Raw genomic sequence first — 27,751 nt, forward strand, 5'->3', positions numbered from 1 at the left:
ACAGTATGGTAAAACTTACTTGCTTTGTGTAGCAGCTTCACTATCTCAATACATGAAGCTGCTGGCAGAATCCAAGAGGCAAAAGTCCCTCAGTCTGAGGATAAAGGTAAAACTCCAGGGCTTATAGTCAGTTAGAAATATGCCATGATGTTAAAACCATAAGGCCACCACAACTGCTCTGCTCCCAGATGAAAGTAAAAAAAGGCTCCATTTAATGGAACCACCATATGCAGCCCTTCAGTGTGGGGTTGTGCATCTTTTAATGTTGTAATTTGGCTCCTTTTTGTAGTAGGTAATATATTATGGCATTTTTTTATCCCAGTGTCTTCAACATATCCACACCTTCTTAATTGTCTTTCACATAAGAAGGAAGAAACCCAGACTTTCTGTGCTTTCCTTTGAAAGGCAGACATTCCTTTTCTCTGTGTAAACATCTCTACATGCCCACACAGCTTTGAAACTCCAGACATAGAACACTTGGGGTTTTATCTCTGCTGTAACACACACCAGCCAGACAAAACTAGGCCTTTTTGATTTCTCTGATCTACTTGCTAGGATTTTTATAATTATGGTGAAGATTCAAGATTACTTAAATCTATGTAAATGTACACCATCTTCAGAAAGCCAGTTCTTTCTCCTCCTATATCTTCAAGTCATGCATTTCCACACCATCTCTTGTGCTGCAGTTAATCTCTTTTCTTGGTAGGATTAGCTTTCAGCAAGGTTCACATGCTAATCTCCAATTGCAATGCCACATAAACATTAATTCAAGCACAGAACATTGGAAATTAGGTCAAAGTAAGACAGAAATACCGTTTGATGGTGGCTTGAACTTAGCTCTGCATAAGTGCCTTGCAAAATCACGTGATCTATTATTTAAAGCAAACAGTAAAGAAATATGGTAGAATATAGTTATTTCTCAATTTGAAATGAACACTCAAATTCTGAAATGTAGTACCTGCTGTTCTCCCCTGTACTGATGTTCTGTAATTAAATAAGTCTTATGACACAGCAGAATAGATTGCTTAAAAATTCAGCTCTGTTCTGAAAATCAGCTGTGCAAATCAAATTCCTTCATGCTCCATATTTACAGAGCATTATTAACTATACTCCCTTTAAAAAAAAAACATACTTAGTTCTACTGATATCTGCACAATTAAAACATGCTTACAATTCTTTGCCAAGTTTACCTTCAGCTGGATGACATCTTCACCATCTATGAAAAGTGCCATCTCCTTCCAGTTGAAGGAAGCTTTCTTACGGTATCTGGAAAGGGGGCCTTGAGGGAAATCTGCCAGCAAATTATCCCGTGAGTTTTGGTTGCCAGTCATTTCTTTCTGATTCATTGTTAGCTAAACTGCAGCAAATGGGAAAAGATAAAACACAAACTGAAGCACCACAGATATCGCCTTTGTAGTTATAAAAAGAAATTAAAAGAGTTGTTTAATTAAATCCATGGATTTGTTTAAATGTATGAGTACAGCACTGCAGAGGCAACTAAAATCTTGTCCTTCCCCTTTTCTAATTCAACTGGCTTGATACAAAGAAAAAGAAAAAATGCCTTTGACCCAATGTAAACGAATTACATCATCTTTGTTATTAAAATATGAGCTAAAAATGAAACAGGGACAACACTGGTTATCACCATATTGTGTATTAAGAAAGAGGGTGATAAAAGTGAGAAAATAGCATGTCTTAAACAGCAAATGCAGTAAGGCCCCATGAAGTCTGCTGGCAACTTTGTGTGCATCTATGGGTCAGGCAAGAGCACTACAGAACTGCACAGACCCTGCAGGATTTCCCTGTCAGGAGGTGCAACTGCACTGGTTCGGGAGAGAGAGGAGAATTGTGCCTTCCATTAGAACCTGGCCCAAAGAAATAGAGGCTGATCCTCTGCTGCTTCCAGAAGCTGGTGCTGGAGAGCCCTCTGCTGCTCATCATCACACAGGGCAGAGATCTCTGCTGTGCCTGGAGGGAGCAGAAACCACTGGACAGGGCAGCAGAAGGACTGGCTGAAAGAAGCAGCTCAGAGATACAGGCACGACATCCTGGCCCAGGGCTGGCCAAGGGCTCACTACAAACTTTGAATATAATGAAGTATAGAAACTACTGCAGCAGCCTGCCTTTTCAACACCTTTCCTCCCTCCATCATCTTGATATATCTCCGTGATACCTCTCTTTTCTTTCAACCTTATTCTTTTATGGAGGTCATGCTCTAGCTCTGAACAGTGCAAGCACAGTAGAAGGGAACAGCAGGATAGTATTTCTGCATGTGACTTCCAAATCAGTTCTAGGAAGATGCAGGTAGCTCCAGTACTGCGCAACAGGTTTGGAAAGAAAGAAAATATAAAATAACAAAAAGGACATTGAGAAAGTGTTTCAACCTCCAGCCAAATAAACAGATACTACAATTCTAATAGGCTTTACACTTGTAATTGGAAAATAGGCTTTTCACGCATAAAAGAGAAAAAATTACATTGCAATACTGCAGCTACTGCATCTAACTTTATTTACATTGCAAATCAGCAATATTACCCAAATGAGAAAACCTAAGAGTTCATTTAAAATAGCGTTCTGTACATAAAATATACTATAAATTTTCTGACTTCATGCAATGGTTTAATACAATTTGGCTCCAAGTCAACAGTTTCAAAACCTAATTAAGAAATCAAAACAGGTAGTTGCAATAGGAAAGTAACAACGGGCTGTCCTAAAGAATAACTTCAGCGTTAATTTCAGCCTTGCTCTGAAATTTTGAAACGTGTGTGACGGTGGAAGTAAAAACCACATTATTTTCAATTTGAAAAGAACTGCTGCTGTTTCACTGCAACATGTTGGGTTGGAAACCTTTTTCCATGGAAAGCGCTCCTGCTAGTAATTCAAATTCACACCCGGGCACCAAAAACGGGTCACAAATCAGAAGGCAAAGGACAGTTTGCAGGGTACTATCCTCAACTATCTCACGTAATAATGACACAGCTCAGACACTTGGTAGCTGTCAAGAATAATGATACTGTACCCTCACGGCTAAGAGATGATATAACCGGTGTTTTACTTTATTTTCTTTTCTAGCGGCTCTGCCTTTCCGAGCAATCTGCTGCTGGCAGGGGCCCAGAGCAGGACACCCCCGGGCAGGGCACGGACCGCTTCCGTGCGGGCTCACGGCACGGCCGCTGTTCGAGCGGCCCGAATTCACGGCGGGGCACGGCTCCTGCTCAGACACGGCAAACCCACACCACACAATGTGCTGTTATCTGCTAAAAACGGTGTACCGAGCTGTCTCCCTGATGGGCCGGGCTGACTGTCCGGTGACAGTCAGCCGTCCCGGTGTGGAGTTTGCCCTCCGGAGCGTTTTCACGCAGCTGTCACAGCGAGCGGCACAGACCTTCCCTAAACACAGCAGCACATGCCGTGACGACCCTCCAGCCTCACGCCCTGCCGGCAGCTCCTCGCGTTTTCAGCCGCAGGACGGCACCGCAGCGGTCTCTTGCGGCACTCGGAGCCTCAGAGCCACCCACAGGCGGGGGCCAGGGGACGCGGTACGAACCTGCGGCCGGCGCCGTCTCCGCCTCGGCAACTGACGGGAGCAGCCTGCGACGCGCTCCGCCTCCTGACGCGGCGGCGGCGGCAGCGGGCGGCGGATGGGGCCGGTGGGGACGGCGGCCGTGCGGGACCCCGGCGGCGCCGCGCTGCCCGGCGGCTTCTGGGCGGCCGTGCACGTGTGGCTGGAGAAGCCGCAGGTGGCCAACAGGAGACTGAGCGGCGCCGCTGTCCAGGCGGAGGGGACGGTGCCGCTCGGCGAGGGCGGGGAGATATCGCCCTCCATCGTCACTGCGGGGGCAAACGGGGGCGACGGCGGGCAGGAGGGGCGAACGGCGGGGGCCGCGGAGCTGGGCCGGCTCTGGAGGGAGGTGCGGGGCCAGCTGGCTCTGCCGCCGCCCCTCGTGGCCTGGGGCGGGCCCGGCGGGCTCCGCGCCGTGCTGAGGACGCTGCTGCCCCGGGGCCGCCCCGCCGCGCCCCCGGCCCGGGAGCTGGCGGTGCAAGGTGAGCGGGGCGGCGCTGGGGGCTGTGAGGGGCTGGGGCTGGGGCTGGGGCTGGGGCTGGGGCTGGAGCTGGGGCTGGAGCTGGAGCTGGGGCTGGGGCTGGAGCTGGGGCTGGGGCTGGGGCTGGGGCTGGAGCTGTCGCGGACCTGTCCCCTCAGAGTTTGTCTCGCACATGAGAGAAACGCCCTTTTTTCCCCCCCTGTTTGTGGGAACGATGGTGGATTTTTGTCCCTATCGTGTACCTGGGGTTTATTTTTTACCTTTCGTTGTTGCGCCAGGAAGCATTAAAGTTTCAGCATTGAAATACAAATTGCAGAGGGCAGGGAGCTGTGGCACTCAGGAGCTGCTGCCCACGCTCACAGTGCAGGCCTGATGACAGCTTTGCCAGGAGTGACTGCAGTGTTGGGAAATGCGGAATTTCTGAGCAGAGCAGGCTGCTCTCCCACCTGCCTGGCCAAGTACAAGTGTCTGTATTGACTTTCTTCATGTTTAGTATTGCTTCATGTGAAGGATGCATGCTTTATGATTGGCTTTTCGCAAATATTAAAATGAATGTTATATGTGTTATGTTAGAAAATTATGCTGTATTAAACAGAGTTATAACACAATGTTAAAATAGAAATTATTTTATGTAAGATGATACTTTTCTTTGAAGAAAGGACTCGCAGCGAAATAGCAGCCACAAGACACCTAAATCTTTCAGAGAAAGAGAATTTATTACTCTTTTATCAGAAGAAATTTATTTCTTCCTGCTTTTCTGAAGCGTGAAGATGCCGTTAAAAAAAAAAAGTTGATACTGACCAGACAAAATCCTTTGTTTGAATAGAACTTATGCATTATGTATGATGTGTATAAATATGTAACAAATTATTGTTTTTAAGGGTTAATCCTCTGTTAACGGGTGTCCTTGTTCAGGCTTAGGTTGCCCAGAAAAAGGTACCCAGGTGTCCGTAACCATTTGTTTCTGTTGTCTCATATTGTCCTAATCCAGATTATCCAAATTATTATTACTCTAATTATACTGCTATTTTTATAACCATTTTATTACTATTAAACTTTTAAAAATTTAAAAACAAGTCATTAGTGTTTTTCACATTAAGAAAGAATCTCGATTTGTTGGTTTTTGTTGGGTTTTTTTTAATGTTTTTGTATGTGTGAGGTTTTTTTGTTTGTTTTTGTTTTGCTTTGTGGTGATTTTTCTCTGTATGATGGTAAAATGCCCCAATAAATCCTGCTAATATAAATAAACTTGCATAGGGTAGAACTTGACACCATTTTTAGCTAAATTTTGGAAAGCTGTGGTATGGATTAAATTCTAGTAGTAGTGTTTTGGAAAGAATCAGAAGTCCAGAAAGAAAAAGAAGTCCAGCTCAATTTACAAGTCAAAAAGACTGATAGTCATTTATGGGGCACACTTGGGGTGTTCTTGAGGCCTTTGATTCTTACCTGATGCCTTCAAAAAATAGATGCCTTTAAAAAAATATTATATGTTGCAGTTTTGATTTATTTTTTCTTTTGATGCTAAGGGAAGATGCTCCTGAGCTGCATCTATAGAGTGTATCTCTAAGAAAAAGCCTAGGAGATTTTTATAATTATTTTTTTTACAATTAAAAACTGTTAGAAGTGGAATTGCTAAGGATAGGACAAGGTAGCAGAACTTAACATTTACTCTATTGCTAATTAATTCTTGTCTAACTCAGAAGATTTTGGAGTCCATTGAAAATTGATTATGTAGCCAGTGTAGCATTTTTACTTGCAAGAAGATTTGTTTTGATGGTAATTAAAAAGACATTTTCAAAACTGAGAACTTGAGAAGTTATTCTGAAGAAGTCACCCTAGGTAAACAATAGCTAAAAAGATTTTTTTAATTTTTAGAGGAAGTAATACTGCATATACACCTGCTTCCCAGGACTCTGGATTTGCTGTGGGATATTAATATACTAGAAAAATCTTATTGTTTAGTTTTTACTTTATTAAAATAGGTGTGATGAGAATGAATACTCCTAGTCAGCCCTTGATATTTTGGGAGCATCATGCCATAGAATGCTAAATTTGGAGAATTCAAATCATCCAGTAGTTTCAGAAGCCAGGAACACCAAGAAACAGATATTCCTGGCATTGTGCTCCTTTCTCTGTTGTTTTAGATCTTGCCTCAGTGGTTTGCAGGCAGAAGTTCATTTTGGTGCTAACCAGGGTGGGCTGCACCATGGAATAATAAACCCTTATTTGCATATCTTTTCAGATGTTCACAATGGAACTGTGACCTTTCTGCCTTTGGAGGAAAACAGTGAAGGAAAATACCTCGTTAAAAAGTGCAATATTTATCAAATTCAACTTAAACACATAAAAGATGAGGAATGGTAAGTGGGGAGTGAGGAGAGGAAGCAAACAGTAAGTTATTGCAAGAGTCACACAATGGTTTAGTATTGCTATGTAGGCAATTTAGATTTTATAATTTTCTGCTTGATTAGTAAATTACAGTAGTGGTATGATGTGAGTGCAGTGTTCTCTAAAAAGAAACATCTACAATACCCAGAATCATGTAAAACAAACTTGTTTCACCTTTGAATGCAAAGATTGACTGTACCTTTGTGTGATTTAGGAAAAATATGCCTCTTGTGATCACGAGGATGTAATAGTGCCTGTGGGTCTGTGGGTGTCACTAAGGGGAGGCTCAAACCACAGTGGCTGTGAGTGCCTGAGCTTTAGTCATTGAAATGTAGAGCAGTCAGTTTGGTCCTGAGCATCCAGGGATGCTCTAACAAAATCTGAATAATGTTAGAGATGATGAAAATAATGAGTTGTGATAATGGGTGTATTTTTCTCTTAATTTTGCCTGTTATTTTTCAGGAATTTGAGAAGTTGACTTTCATTGTTTAGTGTTTGGCTGTCTTGTGAGGTCAGGTTGCTCATCATCTGTGAGCCCTCATTTATTGTGTTAAATGCAGGCTGGACTCTTATGTACTGTGATTGAATTGGGAGCTAACAAAATTCAGAGGAAACTGTTCCATTATTCAGTAATTTCATTGGTTTATTATTTCTCTACATATTTACTTATTCTCCAGTCTAGTTTTATATCCCTGATCTGCTGGTTTTCTCAACTTCATCCTTGTTTTCTCTGTCCTTGAGATAGCTGAAATAATGAAATGCTGTATTTATACTAAGTTGTTTTTTTGTTTGTTTTTAAGGTCTATATCTGTTGTAGCTCCATTTCCAGAAGATTGGTTTTCAGATGGAATTGTGTACCCCAAACTAGCGTGGCTTGGAAATGAACTTTTGTTCAAACTGGCTAAATGGTCTGTGGAGCAAAAACCTAGTGAGTTTAAAAGTACACTCTCCCTCATTTCAGTAGCAAAATACAGCAAGGTTTATCAGGACCTCAAAGAAAAGTACAAAGAGATGGTAAAGGTAAGTTCAAGCAGTAAATGCAGTAATGTTGTCCTTATTTTTTTTCTTTGTGTAATGAAGCTGCTTATTTCATTTTTTTTTTAATTAAAGAAGCCATTGAATTATAATGTATGTTTTTCAGTTTTGTGTTTTGGGGTTTTTTTTGGCAAATACAGAGAATACAGCAGTTCAGTCCTTGCACAAACTTAATTGGAAAAGCAGGATTTAGAGCCAAATTCCCAATAAATACTTGGATATTTTGGATGTATCGCTTGTGATAAAAAGGAAGAAGTAGGTCAGTGGAATAAATAGAAATCCACATTTTAGAAGGCATAAATAAAACACCTCCTTCCCCCAAACCTTTGGATACTATCTTAATATGTGTTTGAATTAGAGGAGCAGTGTTGTAATTTTGTTTTTCTTATCCTGGAGATCCTGAAGAGCAACAGAGTGCTGTATGAAGTAATGTCTGTATTCTTGCAAACTCGGCTCTAGCTGCAAACAAAAAATTGGCCAATGCTTTTGTAAAACATACAGTGAAAATGCTGAAATGTTTTACTGTTACAAAGCAGAGGAGAATTTGAGTTTTGGGTAAGGCAATAATTCAGTCTTGAGTTCTGTAGTGGAATTGCTGCTGTTGAGCATTTTAGTTATTGTTTCAATTCTTTGTTTACAAAGTAACGCTTAGGAATAATACTTAACTTTCTGTCTTCCTACTTCAGATTTTGATTCTTCACGTTCTGTTGTGCCAGGATAATTCCAGGTCTTTTCCTTGTGAAAAGAAATTTACAAATGTTCGTGTTCTCAGTGTTGCAGAGGTATAGAGAAGATTTTTTTTTTCTGTGAGAAAGTTAAGCTAAAGATATATGGTCTGTTACAGAACACATGCAGCTGTTTTCTTGTGACCTGCACATGTGGAGCCAAAATGTTCATAGAAACTTTATTGTTTGGTTGAATCAAACAGTCTTTATATTCTCTGGGTATATTTTAATGAGGTTAAAGTCCAAAATCTGTTCAGAAAGTCCTGAAGTTCTGTCCAGAAGTCCAGAAACCTACTGAAGTGAATAGGTATCCAAATTGCTGTGTCTCAACATTTTTAAGGTTATTTCAGATGATGCAGAAAATAAATTTTTATCTATTTTTTCATTCTATTTTTTTTTTTCCTGAAGGTGTGGCCTGAAGTGACAGATCCTGAGAAATTTGTCTATGAAGATGTTGCCATTGCCACTTACTTGCTGGTAGGGAACTGCTTTACCTAATAATATGCAGTAAGGTTATATTTCATGATAATAGAACCTCTCTAAAGAAGATCATTTTAGAGGTAAACAAAAACTTTGTAAATATGATGAAGATTTGCAGTCTTCTCTCACAGGAAATTTGTCAGTCAAAAGCACTATTGTAGAAGTGATAAATTGAATCAATTGGAGATTAGGATTGATTGTTTTATAAATTTTTCTATTACTTGTTCATTTTATATTATGAACAAATAAATACGTAGTGTTTTTTACTGCTATGCCTTTTCTCTATAAAATTTCAGCTCAAATCCCATCTTCAAGTGTAATAAGGTCAACTGCAGATGCTAGAAGTTCAGATAAATGCTTGGTGCAATTTTCTCAAGCATCTATCTGCTTGAGATTCTATGAAAATTCTGCTGCCTGCAATTCTTAGAAACATCAGGTTTTTAAAAGGCAGGCACATATTTTTGTTTTCCATCCAGGGTATGGTAAGAACATGTCTATATTTGAACTATACTTGTAGCATCTTACCTAAATCAGTATTTCTGAGTAAGTTAGCTCATTTATAGTACTCATTGAGGACTATTTAATTTTGTTAATTAGGTATTTAACCTTCAACCTTAGATACTGGCTTGTGGAAAGAGCTATATAATAGACTCATCTTTACCATTTTTACCACCATTTTAATATTCAGTGTTGAAAATTAGGAGTTTAGTTGTAGCCACAAGAAAATTCTAGAGTGATAGCATTTTTATACCTGTAATTGTTGGTTTACAGTGGTTGTGTTTTGGCTAATATAGCAGTAGTTTTCAGAGAGTTATTTAAGTCATTCAATATGCAGCTTATGTAAATGAAAACTTAAAGTATGGCATTAATTACCTAACCTGCTGCAAAATGTTCAGGTATTATTTGATGGTATATGATAGTCACTGTTAAGAAGTACATTCCACAGGTGATTTTCTAAGGAAAAGTAGGTCCAGTGTAAAGTTTTTATGGGTTAATGGCATCTGTGTGTGTGACCTCATTTTATTTTCCAATCCTGTTGACATCACTCGCTGTGCAGGAGCATGGCCAAGGGCATCGCTGTTGCATTGTAAAACCTCTGCAGGAATTGGGGCATGGGTGGGATCTGTGAAGGAGGTAATTAGGGATTTCTGCATACTGCCTAGTGGCACAGTGCAATGATTGGGAAATCTAAAACCATAATCCATGAGATTAGCAGGCTGTGTTGATCTTGAGCTTTTTTCCTTCTAGCAAAACTGACAGTGTTACAAATACTTATTTTCATAGTTAAGTACTCTTCAAGATTTTTGGTAGTCATAGTGAAAATCAGAGTGCAGAGTTACAAATGTGTGATCTCTAATTTCTCATTGAAGGAAAAAGAGTTGGAAAATGGTGGAGGTTAATGCATACTCTGCAGAGAAACAGCCACTTATTAATTATGGATTCTATATCTGTGTAAAAGTAACTACTTATGTACAGATCAGGGACTAGAATTTCTTAAATGCTTTGGGGCCCCTTAGCTGGTGTAGAATTTGGGGCAGGTACCTTGCTGGGTAACGCTGTTGCTTTGTTCAGTAAAAGGGATGGTACATGTACCAGTATATCACTAAGTGATTACAAAGAATATTTTGGGGTTTATTTTCAGCTCTGCCGTCAATACTTTCTTTAATACCGTGAATAGAAATGTATCTGTGGTGTTCTTGCAGAGACACTGATGAACTTGAGTTGATACTTCCCTTGCTTTCCACTGTTCTGCTCTTGCATCCATGGTTTCAGCAATTTATTTTACATTTATGTTCATTCTAGCCCAGAGTTGTAAAGCCCTGATTAATTTCAACTCCTGATTACTCAAAACAGAGTGGAGGATGTGCTTAGCATTTAGAAAATTATTGATATTTTGCAAAATAATTCTTGTTTCACTCTATAAACAGTGGGTTTCTGTTTTGGTGGGGGTTTTTTTGTTTTGTTTTGGGATTTTTTTAGGTTTTCCTTTTTTTTCTCTAAATTTATTTCACCTGTGAGTGCAATGAATGTTTTCTGTCAAATCTGCATTTCCAGGTTTCCTTTTTCATCTCAAATAACGTTCAATAAGGTTTCTTATAGGGAAACTTGAGAGCAGAAGCCTAATATGTTTTGTTTACTCTTCTTAGATTCTTTGGGAAGAAGAGAGAAAAGAAAAAGGGCTGACCAAGAAGCAGTCATTTGTAGATCTTGGATGTGGAAATGGTTTGCTGGTTCATATTCTAAACAACGAAGGGGTAAATAGAATGATTTAAAAAATAATTATTAAAAACTAGTGTCAGTATTCTTGTTATGCTTTCCTTTTATTTGGCATGCAAATAGCCAAAATAAATTAATTCATGTTGCTAAAACTGGATTTTGTCACTCTAGTTGCTAACAGAAAATCCTACCAGAGGATTAGATCATTCGTTTATTTATCTTAGTTAGTGTATTTAATTTAAATTGAGGGCTATTTTTTCTCAGGTAAGAAACTAAAAGGAAAAAGAAAATGTAATGGAGTACTTTAGTTATGCAGAAAGGAATGTGAAATTTCGACATACCTCTCACAAGATGTGTTCGTGAACTTATTTTTATCCGAACTGAATTCTACTTGTGATGTCACAAAATGTTTTTCTATATCTTTGAAAGCAGTCCTGAGATTTCTTAATTAAAAATGCCTAACAGCATACTGTACTTTTTGGAGTAAAAATGTAGCAACAGCATAATTCAGTTTGTTGAGGCACGGTTTCTGAAATAGCAATGACAGAACAGTGAAACTAAACAAAACCCATTGAAGGTGGGTCTGTCTGCTTCAGAAAATTGCATTTTCCACTTTTGGGCAACATGGGGAAATTTATAGAGGAAATGAATATCTCTTATTAGATAAAGAGACATCAGTGGGGGAGTAGGGAAATGTTCCAAGTTCTCCTAGCACAAAGTTTCTATTCTTGTGTGCCAGAAAACTTTTGTGTAACATTAGCTGCTGTTTTCCATGTGGATTTTTCAATCAGTCAGTCATTCCTGCAGTGCTGACAAACATTGGCTGTCCAAAAAATCATGTATGAGAGTTTTATGAGACTTTTTTAGTAATTGATTTTTCTTAGTTCCGCACGAGATTCTTGGATTTCAAATACTACACATTCTTCATTTCTTGTTTTAGTTTCCAGTCTATTTCCTCTTCCCTTTAAATCAGACAGGGGAAAAAACTGTTTGGGTTTCAGTAGCTGAAAGGTCCCTCCACTAGGGACTGCTTAGAGTAGCATTTTTCTTTGAGCTCTGTGGATGCTGCAGTACTCAACTTGTGAAAGGCTTTGATATTTTAAAAACAAACAAACCAAAAAACAACACCTCTGTTTTTACATTTGTAGAGATAGAGATTTTCAAGAGCAGTCTCAGTAGGTGTGCCCAGGTAAAATTTTGAACCGGATATATTAAGGTTTCCTAGTTATTCCCTTAATATTTCAAAGCGAAGAAAGGGAATAAAAGTATTCAGATGAAATGGCAAAGCTGGTTTTTGTTATGTGTCTAAATTTTAACATGAATGAAATGTTTGAAGTTACTATGTACTTTTACTGAACCTATTTGAAATTTCTGAAAAAAAGTAGTACTTAAATTGAGTATTTTTGTTCAAATATTTCAGCATCCAGGAAAAGGAATTGATGTGAGGAGAAGAAAAATATGGGCCATGTATGGACCAGGGACGCATTTAGAGGTATTATGCAAATGTATGTCAGTCTTACTGATCTCTACATTTATTCATTTGTTCATTGTTTCAGGATGTATTGATGCAAGTGTAAGGAAGCATACTGGGTTACACACAGTTGTCTAAAGAGACCCATGGGTTTGTTATGCTGCTACCCATATCCCTTGGAGATGGAGTAAGTTGTAAAGGGAGAAAAGTATGAGAAAAATATTGTGTTGTACCCTTGCATATTTGCAACTTGCTTGTTTCTCAGCCAAGAACCACTGGCATGATTTCTTACTGCATGTACAGACATGCACACCATGAAACAAGCTTTCTTTTTACCAGATGATCAATATTAAGCAGCTTTGTTTGCACCACTAGTTCATGAAAGATAATAAAGCCACTCAAAATTTGGGATAATCACTTGCTTGAAAGTGGTTCTCACCTTCTAGTACTATGTTCTGTTTTGGGGAAAACATTGTTGGACCTCAAAGGAGGCAACATAAATAATTGCAATAAAAGTCTTCAAAAATGAACAAAATGTGTCTGCAAAAGGGATTATATTTCAAGTTTCATGTTATCGTTTTTATGAACAATTTGAGCACGGGAACATTCACTTTGATTCCAAGCATTGTTAATATGATACTCATTAAAGTGTGGTGCCAATGAGAAGTTGCCCTTGAGAGGTGAGGTGTTCCTGGTTTTTTGTTCTGCAGGTCTAAAATTTCTTGCTCTGTTCTGTCAAAATTGTCACCTCCCAATGTAGTAAAATAATTTTCCATCTGTTGTTATTCTCTAGTAGTGTTGTTTGAAGTTCATTCAATATATTATGAATTGTTCATTCAACAATGAGGATGCTAGCTCATTAAATTAGGAAAGAACCTCAGTTTTCACAGGTGGGAGGTCACAGATTTCACTGTTGGGTAGCCTTCTCTTTGCCACCCTGCCATTTTGGGTACAAGTTGCCAAAACTGCCATGTTCCTTTACTGCAGTCTGCAAGCAGATCTTCCTGAAAAGCTTCAACAGACAACCCAGACCATCAATCTGTGCTGCTCCATCATTCCTGTTGTACTCTACTAAGTAACATCTGATCATGATGAACAGCATTGTCTCTTTGTGTTACATGTTCCTATTTCTGCCTAGAAAGAAAGAAACCATAAAATATATGCTGAAGAAAGTGATGATTGATTCTGGAAGGAGTTAGACCAGGAACAGGAAGGGTGGAATGATTTTGCAAGGCTCATGTAGCTACAGGAGCCACAGAAGGAAAAAGCACCTGCCCACAGCCTGTTGTTACCCCTGAAGCTAATTTTGGTTTGATCTTTACTTGCAGCAGAGTTGCCGGGTAGATGTTGCCACCTGTGTGGTTCAGTGCAGTTCTAACAACCTAAATGGATGGAACAGGTGGCACTCTGTGCTTCCAAACTGCTGTCAGACACGGTGAACACAAATGGGACTGGGAGTGGCTGTCAGAATGGGCAGTGGGGCACTGATAATCCATACTGTGTCTAAATTGAATGATCAAAACCGAAATGTAAAGTATGAGCGTTGTGTTTGATCAACCTTAAGAAAACACTTACCAAAGCCTTGGTAATTTAACATCCAGTAATCTGCCAAAAAAACTTGTTGCATTCGTTATCTAGAAATGTTTATACATATCTACAAATAAACTGTAGTATTTAAAGAGAACAATTTTAAGTGAACAATCACCATATTGGTCCTTAAGAGGGATTTAGAAAGTAACCAAGATAGTCTGAAATTACCTAATTAGTGGTCTTGTTTTATTTTATTCTTTACATGTGAAATTCACATGTACATGTGAATTTTAAGCTCTTAAAACATATCTTTTCTATATAAAGAGAACTTTTAGAGAGAACTTTATAAAGAGAACTTAAAGAGAACATATCTTTTCTATATTCTAGAACTTTGCTTAAAGGACTGTGGAAATTCAAATCTAAAACTTTTTTCAAATTTGCCCAATAATTATTTTAATGTTCATGCATATTTTTAGGAAAGAGTGGCTACTTTCATGGTGTCAACATCTTTCAGTACTTTCTCTTCTGAACTTAGTTCAAAGTGAGAAAATGTATTTGTGAGGCATAAACATTATAGCCAGTGTAGAGTATTTGAATTTAGCCTGTATGAAGAATTCATCCTCTTGGTTTCTTTTGTTTGTTATTGTTTTATTATATGTGAATGATAGCATGTGAAGAGTGGTGTTCTGTATACTAGGATTTGATTTGGGCAGCATCTGTGAAGGAGGAGAAAATAACAATGAAGCTGTGTTCTGATTTATTGCTGTGTGAGTCCTACAGGCAGCAAATTAAGTGTCTCTCTGAAAAACTGAGTTCAGGCATACAAGTGATAGAAAGAGATTGGCAAGCAATCATAATTTAGTATATGATATTTGTTTATATATATTTAAATGCCAGATATCTTAATCAGAGTTGCTATTCTACTGTTTTGCTGACCCATGTTTTGTGGGTGTTTTTTGCTTAATTGCTTCTCTGTGGCTATAAAAAATTGCCAACTGAGGAAAACATTGTTGGTGTCTGTGGTGCTCACTCACCTTGTATTTGTCAGCTGGTATTACTTGATATTACTGCTTAGTGCTTTAAATAAAATGCTTTAAAGAAACCTGTAAGAGGATTCACTTGCTGTGTTGTTCTGTTTTTTAGGAAGCTACAATCATTCCAGGTGACAGTCACCTCTTTCCAGACACTGACTGGCTCATAGGAAACCATTCAGATGAATTAACACCGTGGATACCTGTAATTGCAGCTAGGTATTTTTGCAGAGGGAGGGGAGTGGGATGGAAGGAATTAAAAAAACAAACTGGCAGAAAAAACCCAAACATTCCCCACCCATAGTTACGTATGTAGGCTTGATAAAAACTCAGCTTTGGTTCCACACCAGTTGTTCTTTTAAGACTGGCTGCTTTTGATGCAAGTTGATTATTTTTACAAAGCGTTTTTGTGGAGAAGTGCAGATGCAGTATTTACTTTCTCATAGAATTCAGTGCAGTATTTTGCTTTTGAAATTCAAAAACCAAAACTGTTTTTTATTCCTCCTATGTGAAGCTGTTGATTGTTTTTTGTTGTGTTTTTTTTTTCTTGTAAATACAAGCTAATGGTTCTGCCTTCCCTCGTGCTGTTGTGCTCTTTACGAACAGCAAAATTAATTTGGTTTTACTTCTGCAAACTAAGTTGGCAAAGTAGGTTGCTGCATCATTTTGTGAAATGGTATTTGTGACTAAATTAATCTTTTGATTGAAAAAGAAAGTTATAAATATTACTGCATGAAGCTCTGTATTTAATAAAAATTCCATTGTTGCTTTCACCTGATAGGTTGTTTGTTAAATTTTTGTATTTTCTGAAGTAACTTACTGTTCAGCAGTTTGTTATCCTTCTTGTAGGTCTTCCTATTCATGTTGTTACTTCGTGCTGCCATGCTGCTTCTTTGATTTCCATGGAAAATACAGCCGAAGACAATGCAAGAAAACTCAGTACAGAGAATATCTTGATTTTGTTGCCCAAGTAGGATTTGTGTGTGGCTTTCATGTGGAAGAAGATTGCCTTAGAATTCCATCAACAAAAAGGGTAATTTTGGCCTCTGTCTTTTTTCTTAAATCTGCTCTGTTTGAAGCGTATGGATGTTTGTTTATTTTTATTGTTGTAAGATAAGACTATAGTCAGCTTCATTACTTGATACAAAATGCTCTAAAAAGAGATTAAAAATACTCATTGTTTTCTTGGGAATTACACTCTTAATGTTATTGGTACAGTCCCTATAAAAAAGAAAAAAACAACAGGAAAAAATGAAATGTTTCATGATTTTCTCTTATGTCACTCTATATGATGGAAAACTTAAAACCTAATTTTTTGCCTTAATTTTTCTAGCTGCCTGTCTTACGTTTTTGTACTTATTGCTGTTTTTCTTGTCCAGTGAAATTTAAAGTGAAATGTTCTGAGTGGGAAGAGGTGTCCAGCTTGAAATAATCTGAGGGTCAGGAACAATATTTTTGCTGTGTGATTATGATTTGTTTACTGGATTTCTTCTGGGACACCAATATTCAAAGACTGGAATTAAAAACCCCTCAGGTGTTCCTGAGCATTGAGTTGGTATTGGATTTTATTTTAGTAGTGAGAAACTACATAAACATGTGGAGTTTGTGGGGCTGGGTGTAATACAGGACTCTGATAGTGACTTACTTGTTTCTGCCACAATAGGTCAGTTTTGTAGGGAAAAGCAGGAGCTATCCAGCTGCAGAACGTGCTCTGGTTGACGAGCAGATAACGCAGTTCATTAACGCTCGTCGCACCTGTGCTGGGGCCACGTGTGACAGAAGGCTTGGATTTAACCACGAGCATCACTCTGGTGGTCTGTGCAAAGAAGCAGGCTCAGAACCTCCTGAAGATGAGACTGAGACAGCTGGTACAATTTGGATGCCTGGATTTCAACCCAGAGAAAAAGTAGAACAAGTCAGAAATTGTGCTTCCCTCCCTCGGGACTTTGTAGATGAAGTGGTTCTCAATGTGGCAAACTTGCTGTTAAATGCAGCCCCCCAGAAATCATGTTCTGATGAACAGGGTGGAAATATGAATACCTGGAATCAAGGAGGTGAGGTTATCTTTCCTTTACACTATCTTTAGCTGGCAGAACATGTCTTTTCCAGCAAGTTTACAAGTTTTTGAATAGATTTTTAGGAAACACTGGGAACAATACAGTAGCAATCAAAGGTGCTTTTTTTCCACTATGTTTTATTGCATGTAGAAGAATATTTTGAGATTGGTTTGAGTTTTTTTCCTGGTTTACACTTAAATACTATTATAGAATCAATTTTTATTAAACCAAACCCAGCTAAACCCACAACTCTACCCTATTTAGGGAGAATATTATGGTTTAGAATATTAACATAATAATTTGCTATACTTCTGTAAGAGTTTGTAAGAAGTCCTTCAAAGTGTCATTAGGTTACAACATGATTAGGAATTTTTAGTTTAGTTTTAGGAACAAAAAGAATGTTAAGCTGCTGTTAATTGTATAAGCAGTCAGTTATCTGACTACTACCATCTTTCCATTTTCTTCCATCTGTTTTTATAATTTACTCACTGTAGTATGTCATATGTTACTGACTGGGTCTTCTAACTACATGCTTATAAACACTTCTTATTGCAATGAGGGTTACATGCTACTGTAAAAAAAAACAGAGCAAATAAAAAGTGTGTCTTACTGTGGAAATTCTGACCTGAGTCCTGTAAAATGAAAGCTGCTGTTTTACAATATGCATGTAAAATATATTCCATACATCATATTGTGAGAAAAAAGTTGCTGCAGTCCTGGTAGATAATTCTGACACTCTGCTCATAATCATTACTGTATATAGAAGTTGAATTGTATTATAGTTTTATACAGAAGTTTTTAATAATTCTACCACTTTTTATTGCAGAAAGCCTTTCTTTGAGAGAAGTGGCAGAACACTTGGATAAAGAGGTTTTAAAAAAGCTGAAAAGTGAATATGGAGGCCTGCAGACACTACTCAAGAACAATCATCAAGTATTTGAAGGTAAAGGAGTTTTGAGTTTTGTTTTTTTTTCTCCTTAATTATTTATTTTATCTCCTCTATATGCAGTTAAACTTAACTGAAAAATTACTATGCTGGTGGTTTTTTTAACTGCTTTTTTTATCTTTGCAGAAAACTGCATATTCTTTATGTGCCCATTGCTCCAAGATATTGTTAGTAAAGCTCTTATGAATTGAGATTGGTAAGGCATCTATCAGCAAAGTGTTCTGCACTGACTGTATCTGAAAAGACAAGCCTTTAGTTTAGGTGGCTGATTTGACGCTGTTCTTTGACCTCTTATTCTTGTTTCTTCCTATGAAATATTGATGGTTTTGAGGCTGTCAAATACAGAGCAATATTACTAAAGCATTTAGCTGAGGCTTAGTCTGACCACACCAAGCCCCAAAGTGTAAATGCTGACATGAAGCAAAATTAGCCTCCCTAAGAACCTGTAATTGTGAGGCTTGATGCGTTTATAAAGCTTGTGTTTGTGTAGTTTGTGGTAGCATGGCAGAAAGAGCTCAGTAGCAAGTCTCCATGGCTGGTTGAGTTTGTTTATAGCAGTTTTTTGGGTTTGGCTTTTTTTTCCCCTGTTGTAATGTGTGGTGACAGTGTGCTTTGTGTCATTTGTGCTTTAGGGCTTTTTTGTGAGTGTGAAGTTTTGCAAAACTAAAATGTAGCTTTGCAGTAATACGAGATGTTCAAGGTTTTATCAGTATTAAAGCTGTTTCAAATTTCAAAATGTGTTATGTCCTAACAGTTCCATGTCTCCTGTAAAATACTGATGAACTAATCCATGGAAAGTGATCCTGAGTATGCAACCTCTTTGTTGCCAGTGGTCAGCTTAAGCAAGTTTAGCATCCACTAAATATTTGTGTACACTTGGCTGATAGAATCCTCCTGAGTTACCATCCATTAAAAAGAGTTGGTCACATGGAGTTTTTTATATGTCTGAATTTGGTTTCCTATCATTAGGAATAGCTGAAATAGGTTTTGCAATGTGTTACATTGTAAATGGAATGAGCATCTTAAATGGGCTTGGAGGCCGTGTGCGCATTACATGTGAAGAGAAGACTGGGATTAAGTCAGACCATCTCAGTAATTTATGTCACAGGGCTTGGGAAGAGACCACTTGATTGCTCCCTTAGTAGCATGTCACCATAACAAGAACCTTCTGGTGGTCTCCAAGGACATTGCTCCTGCCCAGGAGGACAGAGAAGAACATAGCTACAGCTCTTTTGTCATCTTTACTGATTTTTTTTTTTCTTTTGAAACATGGTAGCGGATGGATGTACACACACACCAAACAGAAAGTGGTTGTTAGAATAATTGATCAGTGGCAGTTTCTTTAGATCAGGTATCTTGTCCAATACAAGACTGATTTTCTAGGAAAAAATTATGTTTGATAATAAATACGTGTTAATTTTTCTTCCTCTTTTGTGAGGAAGCTCAGCTGAAATTGCTTCTTGATTGGCTTAGTATGAGTTCAGATCTGTCTGTGTATCACAAGGAAACCTGGAGACATTTATTCATCCAGGGCAGACTGTGTGATATTCAACTTCCACTGGACTTGTTACTTTTCGAATAGCAATGATCAGAATGCAGAATGGTATTGGTTAACTATCCCAAGCTACAAGTGTCTGAGAGAGAAGGTGTGATTGAAGCAGTGTATGAAAGTAGAACATGGCAACTTAAAAGTGGCAGATTCTTTCCTCTTCATTTTTACTGTTGTTTGTCATCTGTTTTTTTCTTCCTCTCTGGCTAACTTCCTTTCATCTGTTTTGTTTACTCATTTAAGGAGTTGACAGAGATTCACAAGTGTGTATGTGTGCAGTTCATGGTCCTAACACAGAAAATGAATTTAAAAAACCCAAAGTGCTGAATCCTTATTAACCAATGATAACTGAGTGCTGTTTCACGTGAAGGATTAGACTCGTCATCTCCTTGGTGCAGTGTGTTTTTGGGTCAGTGAACTGTGAAAGTAGCAGAAGACACTTGCTGGTAATCACATTTTAGATGTGGAATCATAAAGTTAAAAACATGGGAAGAATTACAGTTCTTGAAGTTAAAACTTCTTTTGTTAGAACTTGCAATCTAAGTTCAGATGATTTTACTCTCAGTGATCCCAACTGCTGTATTTAAAATGAGCTAAAAAATGTCTACAAAGATGATGCAAAGGTGCCTCAAACTATTCAGCATCGCAGTGAAACATCTCTCAGGGAAATCAATCAAGTCTTCTTTTTACTGTGTCTGCATTGTCTTTGTAGTCATCTGTTGTTACTTCCTTCTGTTTCTGTGCAAATGGCTCATCTAGTTTTGCCTGAGTGATCCATTTGTAGAGTGTTTTTTATTCACAGAATGTCACTACAATTTTTTCCAGTATAATTACTATGGATGTCTATTAACAGCTGGATTTTTGTTTGTTTTTAAATCTTAGTTCTGAATGGGAGAGTTCATATTCGTGACTGGAGGAAAGAGAAACCACCAAGTAAAACTAAACCTGAAGTGAAGCGGCGCCTTTCAGCTGAAGCATTTAAAACACGCCTCTGTTGGTTTTTCATTCATCATCCTGATGGTTGTTCTTTACCTTCTGAAGCTTGCCCATATGCCCATGGGACTGAGGAGCTAAGGCAGTCTCAGATGATTAAGAAGAAAAAACATATACAGTAATAAAATGTTGCAACTTCTGTTTAGATTCATGTACATAAGAGAATCTATGATTGACTTTGGGACTGCCTAGTGTGTGAACATCTGTACAATATGGAGGGATTTTCCTCATTTCTGTGCATCTTATTTTGCAGTTGGTTTACAAGTTCTCCTGTATTTCTAATTCGTTATTTTTTTATTAACAGCTAATAGGTATACTAAAGTACATATATATTTTTGGATATACAGCTTGTCTAGCTTGCTTGATCATGTGGAGTTTCCCAAGAAATTAAGTTTTTAAACTTTTCTACTTATATAAATGCAAGCCCAGGGTTGTCCTGCTTGTCTCCCCCACTCACACAGTCAGACAAGGTTCCTTTACTCCCTGGCTTCCCGTGGCACAGGTCTCAATCCTTAAAATAATTTAAACTTTGCGCAACAACAAAACAGCTCAAGCTGCTGCCTCTGATGAGGGACTTTGTACAAAGGAACTCCTGGGTTTTTATACCCTCACAGGCTCAGCACACAAAGTCTGGGGATCCTCAGCTCCTGCCTCATCTCTGAGTGTCCAATGCCGCCACAGGTCCCCAGGCCCTTTCCTATGTGAAGGGTGGCATTTCTCAGCCTCTGGCCTGGGGCTCCCACCACTCAGAGCTCAACCTGCAGTTCACCCTGCAGCTGCTCACCTTGCTACCTGCACTGAATGTGTTCCTCAACAGGAGGATTTATGGTTTCTTATAATTCATAGTGGCTCTTGGGAGTCTTGGAATCAGAAATGGGAGAGATTTCACTCTTTCGTGGCTTGATAGCTTCCTTTCCAAATTACTATGCAGTAATAATATAGAATACCCTTCATGGTCCTTTCCTTGCATTTTATTTTGATTCAAAGTAATTGGTTTGCAAGAAGAATTTTCTGGGAAATTACTGTGGAGGCCTTCAGATGTAGGTGTAGGTTATTAAGGGTTTGTAGGCCACACTATCATAGATGCATAGAAAGAGTTGTGTTGTAAGCAACCTTAAAGATCATCTACTCCCCTGCCATGGGCAGAAACATCTTTCACAGATTCCTCAAAGCCTCATCCAACCTGGCCTTTACTTATTTTCAAAGTAAGGAGTAAAAGTAGAAAATCTGTTTAATAATATTAGGATGATGAGGTTTCTGTGTATCAGATATCAAAGGAATGCTTAGCACCTTGAGCAACTTTTAGCACCTTTGGTAGAATATGTTCTTTAAAAGGTTTAACTTTTAAATGCACATCCTAAGAAGAATACTGAAGCTGATGAAGGGTGTAGAGAATATGTCCTGTGAGGGACAACTCAGAAACTGAGGCTTGTTAGCCTGGTGAAAAAGAAGCTCAGAGAGCTCTTATTAGACTCTACAGCCTGAAAGGAGGTTGTAGCCAGGTAGGGATCATACTCCCAAGTAACAAGTGACAGCTTGAAAGAAAATTACTTCAATTTGTGCCAGGGAAGGTTTAGATTGGAGATGAGGAAAAACCAAAGGACTTGTCAAGCATTGCAACAGGCTGCCCAGGGAAAGGGTGGAATCACTCTACCACACCTGGAGGTGTTTAAAAGACATGTAGGTGTGGCATTTAGGGACAGGGTGGTGAACTGACAGTGCTGAGTAAATGCTTGGAGTCAATGACCTTAGAGATCTTTCCCAATTCTATGATTCTATCAACTTACCAGTGAACATAATTACTACTCAGTGGCAGTCATTGAACTGGTGTCATAGCTCATACCTGTTAAGTACTTGTAAAGTTCAATAAGTGCTGTACAAGTTGTGACAAGGACTTGTGTTCTGGCCCAGTTGGTACATTGATAGTGTGGAAACTCATCTGATCTACTGAGACAAGACTTTGATTGCAAAAACCTACTGAAGAAAGGCAAGATGAAGGTTACAGAAGAAAGTTGCTAAAGAAGAAATGTGGAGGTGGGTGCAATGACACAGAAAGTGAGTGCAGTGAGATCTAGGGGTAGGAGTGAATAAGCCATGTGAGGACTCTGTAAGAGCTCAGGGAATCTGGACAAGAAAGGAAGGAAACAATTGAATACAAAGCAGAGGAAAAATGAAAAATTACACCATAAACACTTTTCAAAACAGTGCCATGGACCCTAACTTCAAGCAGCAGGGTGCACTCCATGGCATGAAGATGAAACAGGCTCCAAATCTCTTGGCAGGATAGGACCAAAGAACTGACTGAAGTGCTGTATATTATCCTTTTTTCCTTTGCATTTTTCTTCTGATCTTGAAAGAAGCAGCACTTGCTAGATCACAATGACCCTGACAATTGCAGCAGCATCTTGCTGATGGATCATGTACCACGTTATCCAATATGCTGAGTACTACAGGTAGCTGTCCTACCACTGCCAGGAGCTGTGGTGGGCTCTGAGCCTTTCCCATAGCTCTGGTTTGCAGTGATGTGTTTGGTATCACATCCTCAGTTCAGCTCTTATCAGTGCTGTGTTACAGACAGTACAGAATTTGTGCCTTTCAGTAAAAAAAGAAGTGCCCTGAGGTGAATTACCTAAAGGAGCACATTGAATGCTGTTCAGTGAAGGTTATTGGACTAAGGGAAAGAATAGAATAACTCAGGGAAACTGCAACTGCCATGAAACAGGGCAGCACAGAAAGGGAACACAACTGATAGAGTAGTTACTGTTGTAAGAATCAGAAAAGGTTTTTGTCTATTGAGAGGGAAAGAGTTGAGAAAAGAGAGGAAATTGTGTGAACTTGAGCGTAATCAAAGGATGAGGTTGCCTGAGTTAGCCTTTGTTTGGCTATGTGCAGAGTAAGAAGAATCTCAAGATGCTTATTTATTGTGGTAAACATACTGGTGTGTTTGTTGAGGAGGAGACCCCTGTAAAATTAAGTTTATGCTGTCTCCAGATGGAGATTGTTTCCAAATGGTGCAAAAAGGAAAAACAGACTTTGAATTATTTTCCAGTCATAGGTGTCTACCCTGATAATGCACCTTGGTGTAGGATATGTTTACTTGAAAGGGGAGATTTCCTGAGCTTGCATGTGGGGCCTTTTAGGTAGGCTTGGAGGTAGTCACGGTTAAGAAGCTGGAAAAAAGGTTGGCTTTGAGGCTTTTTTTCCTTCTTTACACTAAAAGAGGAATGAAATATGTGCTTGACTCATTGAAGTTGCAAATACATGCATGATAAGACTAGTGAATTAGTTTTAAAACTACTATTTTTATTTGTGCAATGCTATGAGAACTAAAATAGCTGCTGTTGCACACTGCCTCCTCTGCATAGGCTTTGTTCCTGAACTCACCAGCATTCAGCTCTGGTACAGATGTGTGAGGGCTGTTGCCCTCCATGTGTGGCATCCTTGCAGGTGGAGAGCCAGCCAGCAAATCTCCTGGAATGACAGAAACTTCCCTGGCATTTGCAGAAATGGGAAGAGAACATTTTTTGCATCCAAATGCCAACCGTATATAATTCCACAGTTTTATGTGAAAGTAACTGCTGAAAGCATAAAGTGGCTCTGTTTTATGTAAATTCTCTATCTTGTTCCTTCCTATGTAATCCACAGCCTTAAAATGGCATTAATACAGCTTTGGCAATGGATGAAATACTATGTGGAGTAAGAATCAGCTCAACTCTATAAAAAAATCTTGCTCCACAAGGAATTCAAGCATAAAGTTTCAATTGTTCATGCTGTCATTATACTCTTTTAGTTTTTTACCATCACTACCCATTAGTTAATTCAGCTTTATTTGAAGCCTATTTTATAGAGGCTAAATACTTGCTGTGTAGATATCTCATGTGGGTGAGAGTATAAAGAGAAGTTAGATGTCAGATTGCAATTAAGAATTCTGGGATTTAGAGATTTTGTCTTTCCATCTGTAGATTAGCTGCAGTCCCATTAAGGCTGAAGAAATATTCTAAATTCAATAACAAAGAAATATATGTTTGCCTTTGCCCTTAAACATCAGTAAAGGATTGTATTTATTTGCTCATCTCTAATTGACAGCAAATTCCAAGACTATATTGTTATTTATGGGATATATATGTACAGCCTCAGTAGAACAATTGATTTTTTAATACACCTCAAACCAGAAAATTTTCTCTGTGTGTATTATTTGGGTTGTCTCTTTACAATATTACTGTCAGTACTCAAATTATTAGCCCAGATTTAGAACAATTTCTGAGGAAGTCTTACAGCTTGCTGACAGTAAATACAGGTTTCTAGCTATGCTTTGTAATAAAATTCGGCTGCTTCTTGTGGGTTTTGGGGCTTTTTTGTTCAGATTTAAAGTTTTAAATGCTAGTTTGAATAGACGGTACTTTTTGAACTTCATGAGGTTTGCACACACACAGCTCAAGCCTAGTAAGATACATCTCCCTTAACTCTTTATCTTTGGAGATCTTACCATATTTTTATGAACAGGAATCTTGCTTTTTTTTTATAAAATAGACAAGACTGAGCAATCAATAGCCTTGCTTAGGACATAGTAATGGTAGATATTTGAGAATCAACAGAGATGAAATATAAAATCTGTAGCAATCCTGGCAAGTCACAGCTAAAACACATAATGAGGCAGGTATCCACTAAAATGTCTAAACATTTGGCATCTACTGATGTTAGACAATATCTCTTCTTATTGCTCATTACTTCGGTTTATATAACTGAAAGTGTATTTTCATACAAAAATTGTGGCTAATTGGGAATTCACACAGAATGTAATGCTGACACATTAGCACAAAGAATAGTTTCCACAATCAAGATTTTCTGCTGTTGTGCTGAAACTGAGAGTAGCATCTTACAGTTTTTCTCTGAGGCATTGGCACACTTCTCTTGTGGGAACTGGTGCAGCAGCTCTGTGCTCCCATGGCAGTGTTTCCTGGTGGGCTCTGTGTGCTGGCACAGGTTTCAGTGAACACACAACTCCAGCGTGTGTGTTAGTGCTCATTTGCCTTCTCAGAAACACTGCCCTAGGCCTATTCTAACTGGGTGCTCTTACAATACTACTAGATGAAAACTGCACCAAAATCCAAATACTCCTTCAGGAAAGCCTGCCATGGAAAAGCAAGAAGGGAAGAAGGCTTGCTGTTGATGTACATTATCAACAAAGAGATACAACTGTTGTGAAATTAAAGGAACTGCAATTGGAGGAGGAAAAAAAAAAAATTTGGAATTTTAGTGACTACAAGGAAATGGACCGGGATTCTATCCAACGCAGTGCAAAGGACCAAAACAGGCCAAAACTAAGTTTGCAGATGCTGCAAACACAGGGGAAAAAGTCAAGGAGGAAGACTCAGCTTGGAGGGGATGATATGAGGGACATGCTATGGATAGTCTAAAACGGGAAAAAAAAATTTTCGCCGAGTCAAAGCCATGCAAAGTCATGGCTTGCCATCAAGTGCAGGGACATGCAAAAGCAGGGTAAATAGACAAGGAGGAAGACACAAAAAAAAGGGAAAAATCTTTCCCAAATCAGAGCCATCAAAATGCAGGCAGGCTATACGCCATCAAGTGCAGGCACATGCGGCAAAGCTTCCCAAAATTGATCCCCACTGAAGGCCAAAACAGACAAGATGGACTTACAAACACGCTGGAATGGAGATACCATCAAAGGAATTTCAATTTGATGCGAAAAACAAAAATTTGGGACATTTAGTGAGTCTAAGAAAATGGCTCAGGATTATATCAGGTGCAGTGCATGGGCCAAAATATGCGAAACCAAATCTCCCAGGTTATGCAAAAGCAGGAGAAAAATGCAATATCCTTTCTGCAAGGTAATATGGTCATATTGCCTGCCTGCATTTTCATGGCATTGACTTTGGTATTTTGTGTTGGTTTATGGATGTGAAATCTAGACAATTTTGAAGTATTTGATGAAAGTATTTACAACTGCAATCTTGCACACAAAACCAACTGCAGGTTCTGCTTTGTTTTGATTTACAATCAGTAGAATATAAAGGTAAGGGCTTCAATAATTATGAAGACAGCTGGAGAAATTACGTGGATGTGCCAATTTGCGCTCCAGATCCTCTGATGTGTCCCTGGCAGGGCTGTGGGTCCCTGGATTAGCAGTGAGTGTGTCTCCAGGTCCACACAGGAGTGCTGAGAGGGATCTGAACTGAGAATTTGTGACAATCAAGACAAGGCAGAGTATATTACAAGGCAGCATTTCCATACCATCTACAGCTGGCTGTGTGAAGGAGTCAAGGGGTTTTCCCTTGACTGTCAAACTGTGCACTGTCCACTTGCTTTATTCCCACTGCAAAACCTGAGGGACTGAGTTGGCACCAACAGAAACCAACATAATCTTGGCAATAATGAGCTCAGTGAGGTAAAGTCTCAATTCTTCCCCTTCACCCTAGCCCAAGTCACATCCATCCTGACAAAAGCAAGGAAGAGCCAACATCTCCTTGCATAGGAACAAGGGGGAGCCAACCCACCTTGCTGGAATAAGATAGCGGCATCTTTATGAGGCACAGAACAAGCCCCTCTGTGCTCTGGCTCATGTTCCTGGCACAGACACTGCAGTTGCTGGGCTGTCTCTGTCTCCAGGAGTGGAGGAAGCCAAAGTGCAGCAGGAAGGGTTTCCAGCTCTGGTGCCAATGTCCCTGAGGCTGCCCAAAGTGCAATTTGTCCACGGGCAGAGGCAGCTCCTGGCAGCTCCCAGCTGGGAGCAGGGTGACATTTCTGATGTCCACAGGTAGCACAAGGGCCTCCGAAGTCAAGGTGGGGAAGATGGTCCAGCACAGAAGGCAGACACCTCAGCTCCTTCTTTCTATTACAGGTGAGAATTCAGATGTTTCCAGAGACCAAGAAATATTTGCAAATGACCTGAGTTTTACTTAGACTTGGAATTTCAAACTTGGAACTTCTTAAATGGGTTTTAAGAGGCTCTCTCAGATGCAAACTTGCTGAGTGAGAGGGAAAAGCAAAACAGGGATTTTATGTACTTCCTAATCTCCTTTTTGAAGCCACTGGTGAGGAAACAAGAAGTTTGTTTTTTAAGCCCTTTATTGCTGTCAGACTTTTCTGCTGAGAGAGAGGGGTGTTTTTTTTCCTTATTCTTTATTGTGACTCAGGACTGTGCACACTAGCAAGCAACTGCGTCTGCATAATAAATTGGTGACCTGGAAAAAAAATAGAAAAGCTGCAGTTTCCAGGGAGTTCAAAAACATATGCTCCAAAATCTGTTTATTCCTATATTGACT

At 39.0% G+C, this 27,751-nt stretch overlaps 2 protein-coding genes across 10 annotated transcripts in view; one reads left to right on the forward strand and one right to left on the reverse strand.

Annotated features, from left to right (window-relative positions):
- Positions 1-3,670, reverse strand: part of ACOX3 (acyl-CoA oxidase 3, pristanoyl) — a 31,790-nt gene extending 28,120 nt beyond the window's left edge. For 2 of the 7 annotated variants that reach the window (XM_064710171.1, XM_064710167.1), the window contains exons 1-2: positions 3,548-3,670; positions 1,191-1,357 (exon numbers count right to left, since the gene is read on the reverse strand). In XM_064710171.1, coding sequence (XP_064566241.1) covers positions 1,191-1,346 — 156 coding nt within the window. In that variant the 5' untranslated portion in view covers positions 1,347-1,357; positions 3,548-3,670. Of the gene's footprint in view, positions 1-1,190; positions 1,358-3,019 lie in introns of those variants that run through there. The other 5 variants (XM_064710170.1, XM_064710173.1, XM_064710169.1 and 2 more) reach the window with 5 other exon arrangements.
- Positions 3,642-24,799, forward strand: TRMT44 (tRNA methyltransferase 44 homolog). Of its 3 annotated transcripts, none has more exons than XM_064710176.1 (12): positions 3,642-4,044; positions 6,286-6,403; positions 7,232-7,451; positions 8,600-8,668; positions 10,819-10,926; positions 12,309-12,380; positions 15,033-15,139; positions 15,770-15,953; positions 16,584-16,974; positions 17,804-17,920; positions 18,050-18,119; positions 20,355-20,477. In XM_064710176.1, exons 1-11 carry the CDS (start codon positions 3,642-3,644, stop codon positions 18,112-18,114), a joined length of 1,854 nt encoding a protein of 617 aa, XP_064566246.1. In that variant the 3' UTR covers positions 18,115-18,119; positions 20,355-20,477. The 3 variants fall into 3 exon arrangements, with proteins under 3 accessions (XP_064566246.1, XP_064566245.1, XP_064566247.1); XM_064710177.1 differs by lacking the exon at positions 18,050-18,119 and adding an exon at positions 4,322-4,509 and having other exon boundaries at positions 3,932-4,044; positions 20,355-24,799; XM_064710175.1 differs by lacking the exon at positions 18,050-18,119 and having other exon boundaries at positions 20,355-24,799.
- The last annotated feature ends 2,952 nt before the right edge of the window (positions 24,800-27,751 follow it).

The sequence above is a fragment of the Zonotrichia leucophrys genome, chromosome 4, assembly GCF_028769735.1.
Source record: "Zonotrichia leucophrys gambelii isolate GWCS_2022_RI chromosome 4, RI_Zleu_2.0, whole genome shotgun sequence".
Classification (NCBI taxonomy): domain Eukaryota; kingdom Metazoa; phylum Chordata; class Aves; order Passeriformes; family Passerellidae; genus Zonotrichia; species Zonotrichia leucophrys.